Source organism: Anarrhichthys ocellatus, unplaced genomic scaffold (assembly GCF_004355925.1).
Source record: "Anarrhichthys ocellatus isolate YVR2014 unplaced genomic scaffold, GSC_Weel_1.0 scaffold2, whole genome shotgun sequence".
Lineage (NCBI taxonomy): Eukaryota > Metazoa > Chordata > Actinopteri > Perciformes > Anarhichadidae > Anarrhichthys > Anarrhichthys ocellatus.
In genome coordinates, this window is record NW_022280032.1 from 813,250 (window position 1) to 816,376 (window position 3,127).

General features: G+C 44.1%; 1 protein-coding gene across 2 annotated transcripts in view; it reads right to left on the reverse strand.

The window, feature by feature from the left end:
* grm8b (glutamate receptor, metabotropic 8b) overlaps positions 1–3,127 on the reverse strand; it is a 104,649-nt gene that overhangs the window by 48,638 nt on the left and 52,884 nt on the right. For both annotated transcript variants that reach the window (XM_031857439.1, XM_031857450.1), the window contains exon 4: positions 1,080–1,215. In XM_031857439.1, the coding sequence (XP_031713299.1) occupies positions 1,080–1,215 (136 nt within the window). The remainder of the gene's footprint in view (positions 1–1,079; positions 1,216–3,127) is intronic.

Here is a 3,127-nt window from a genome sequence, read left to right on the forward strand (position 1 = left end):
GTGTGTGTGTGTGTGTGTGTGTGTGTGTGTGTGTGTGTGTGTGTGTGAGAGAGAGGCTCTCGGCTCAGATAATTGGAAGCTTGTTATCTTAATCTGTTTTATACTGAAGTGTGAACTGAGTGTGTGTGTTATATTTAGAGACTCGTTGCAGATGAACTGGAGGGAAGTGGGCGTCAGTAGTGTGTATTTAAAGCAGTGTCACACTGGGAATTAGGAATAAGCAACAAATTATTTCTAAAAACGTTTAGAAAAGAAAATAATAACGTGCAAAAAAATAAAATAATCTAAATGAATAAATTGGACCAAATGGTAAACATTTACAGCCGACGCCAGTGAGTCTGTGAGTCTTTATTTAAGAAAACCTGTTTGATCATGAACTGCATAAGAACCTCGTCAGCATGACGTCACACATTGGTTTGTGGACTCTGGTTTTGAACCGTCGCCATCTTGGCTTTAGGTCGTCACCATCGTGTCTGTTTGCAACCAGACGTGACTTGAGATGGTGGAGCTTAGTACAACCGAACACCGAATAAGATGTCTTCAGGCGACCCAAAAAAGGAGTTTCATGTCAACGAAATGGATATTTTTGAGAACGCCCACTAAGCTGTGGATTTTTTAAAACTCTGGTTGCTTTGTATCAGTGTGGACATCTAAAGCAGATCATTTGGGAAAAGATGACATCATCTCCCCAATTCGCGCAGGCCCATTGCTGCTCTGTCTAATGAACATGCGCCAGGAACGGTAACAAAGATGGCAGACTCCCGGATTGTTGATGTTTTGTTAGCACCGCTCTGTCTAATTACCATTATTTGATCACCCTCAGCTGTTGCTTTACTATCGTTTACCAAGGAAAGGAGGAGAAAGGAAGGAGGACATATGAGAGGAGGAGATCGAGAGGGAAGGTGGAAGTAGAGGAAGGAAGGTGGAGGTAGAGAAGGAGGGACTAAACCTAATGTCACCATGTTTTCACCCTCTGTACCTCTTTAACGATCTAAAGATCTGTTTCTGTAAACTAAGCAGTGTCTTGCTGTCTCACATTCAGGGTCGAGACTTAGTAAACAACCGTGTGCGTTCTTTACCGGATGTCGTCCTCGTTTGCGAACATGATGACGGCGCGGGCGTTGGGCGTCTCCAGCAGACGCAGGACGATCTTGTCGAACTCGCCGGGTCTCGGCTCCCGAAGGACCTTCAGAGACTGAGCGATGCAAACCCCACCTGAAAGAAAACAAACGGAGACATGTTGAGAGCTGTGCGGAAGCAATAGTATAGTAACTTCATACTGAGCACCTTTAATATTGTGGAGAAATCAGGTATAGCAGATAGAATGAGCAGCAAGAGTATTTACTGACAACGTTGTTGTTGTCTCTGTTTTTATGTGTTTTAATATTGTCAAATGATGTTTATTGTTTACTATTCTGGACCACAAATGTCCCCTTTGGGGACATTAAAGTCTTCTCAGTCTAAGAGCTGAAGCTGAGGATGAAGATGAGTATAAAAGTGAGAAACTACATATCCACCTGTCGCTGTTTACGACACTGCTGCGACTCCAGTTTGCTTGGTGACTCTTAACAAACGTAAGGATCACATCTATGAAGAGACTGATCTGACAACAGAGCCTGTGTTTGTTGACAGGATATAATGGTGAAGCCATGGGAGAAGACTTAACTGACAATATTAAACGGGTTAAAAGCAGGTTTTATTATCTATCTCTATGTTTGACAGATTGTTCAGCTCCTGAGAAAGCTGGCACAAAAAGGTGGATGTGGTTTAATCTCACGGCCTTCTTCTTCATCACAGCTTTTATTCATTTCCTTTAATGAAATGACTTCCTGTTCTGTGGTTTCCCTTCAAGGTTCGGTAAAAAAAGTTGATGTTTTCTCCATCGTCACATCATTGAACTCCAACTGAAGACTCCGCCGCTACAAACATACTTGAAGTTCGTGAAGTCGTTCCTGCAGCGTTGCCCCCCCGGGGGAAGGTACACGAGAGCGGTGGCGGGTTTTTAAAGATGAACTTTGTGCTTCTGTCAGGAAGCAAAGTAAAGCACAGGAGTGGCTGCAGAAGAGCCAAACCTCCGACTGTGAAGCTGCTCCAACTTAATTGGCTCCGGAGTGGATTTTCTGTCTTTCTTTTTTTGTTTTTTTGGAAGGCACGGCGACTAGCCGGCCCATTGTCGCAGGAAATCTCGAGGGAAGCTGAAAATAATCAGGTCTGTTTGGTCTGACCTCGATTGTTTAAACAGCGGAGCCGTCTGAGAGGTTTTTTAAGGAGGTGGAACTGGAGCAAAGACACAAAAAGGTAAAACTATTTTCAAGCAAGACTGAAGGTACCTATGTGAGAAACATTCACACGGAAACCAAAGCAGGTAGTTAAATGTTGTGTTTCTGTTGCAGCTTGCAAACCAAAAGATGTAACTTCAAGCAAACAGTTCAACATGTATGGAGCAGAGTTTACCATCATAAATATATGATCAGTGAATATTTATTTGGGTTTGAATGAAGCATTTCTTCCAAAGAATGTTTTCTTGGAAAATACTTCTTTCCAGGAAACTTGGGAGGAAATGATCAAGACATGGCGGGACTGTAAAATAAAGTGAATTGGTCACTTCACTGTTGAAGCATCAGTGCAGTGGTGCAGGAAGCATTAAGGTCCTTTACTGAAGTAAACGTACGAATACAGGACTCATAATGAGACGGAGAAGTCGCGGCGTTAGGTCTGTTTAAGAAGGAAGGTCTGTGTGAGTTCAGATCGGTTCAGGCTGATCTCGGAGGCTTCGGGGGAAAAAGATGAAGATAAAGGCAGCGGAGTCTTAAATGTTTTTATCACCATCACTCCGTCCACAGCGAGCTGGGAGGCGAGTTTCTCTCTCTCTCCCACGCGACACGGTTTCATTCAGACGCTCTCAGAGTGAAATTGATTCCAATCTGAAGTCATCACACGGGTCCATCAGGCCGGCAGATTGGAGCTGCGGCGTCTCTCCCGTACAGGTCCAGGTGTTTAACCGAGGGGTCGGGATTATATATCTGAAGGTTTGGAGGTCGAGCTGCTGAGAGCGAGAGAGGCAGCATCACCTCACATCTCAGAGAGAGAGAGAGAGAGAGAGAGAGAGAGAGAGAGAGAGAGAGAG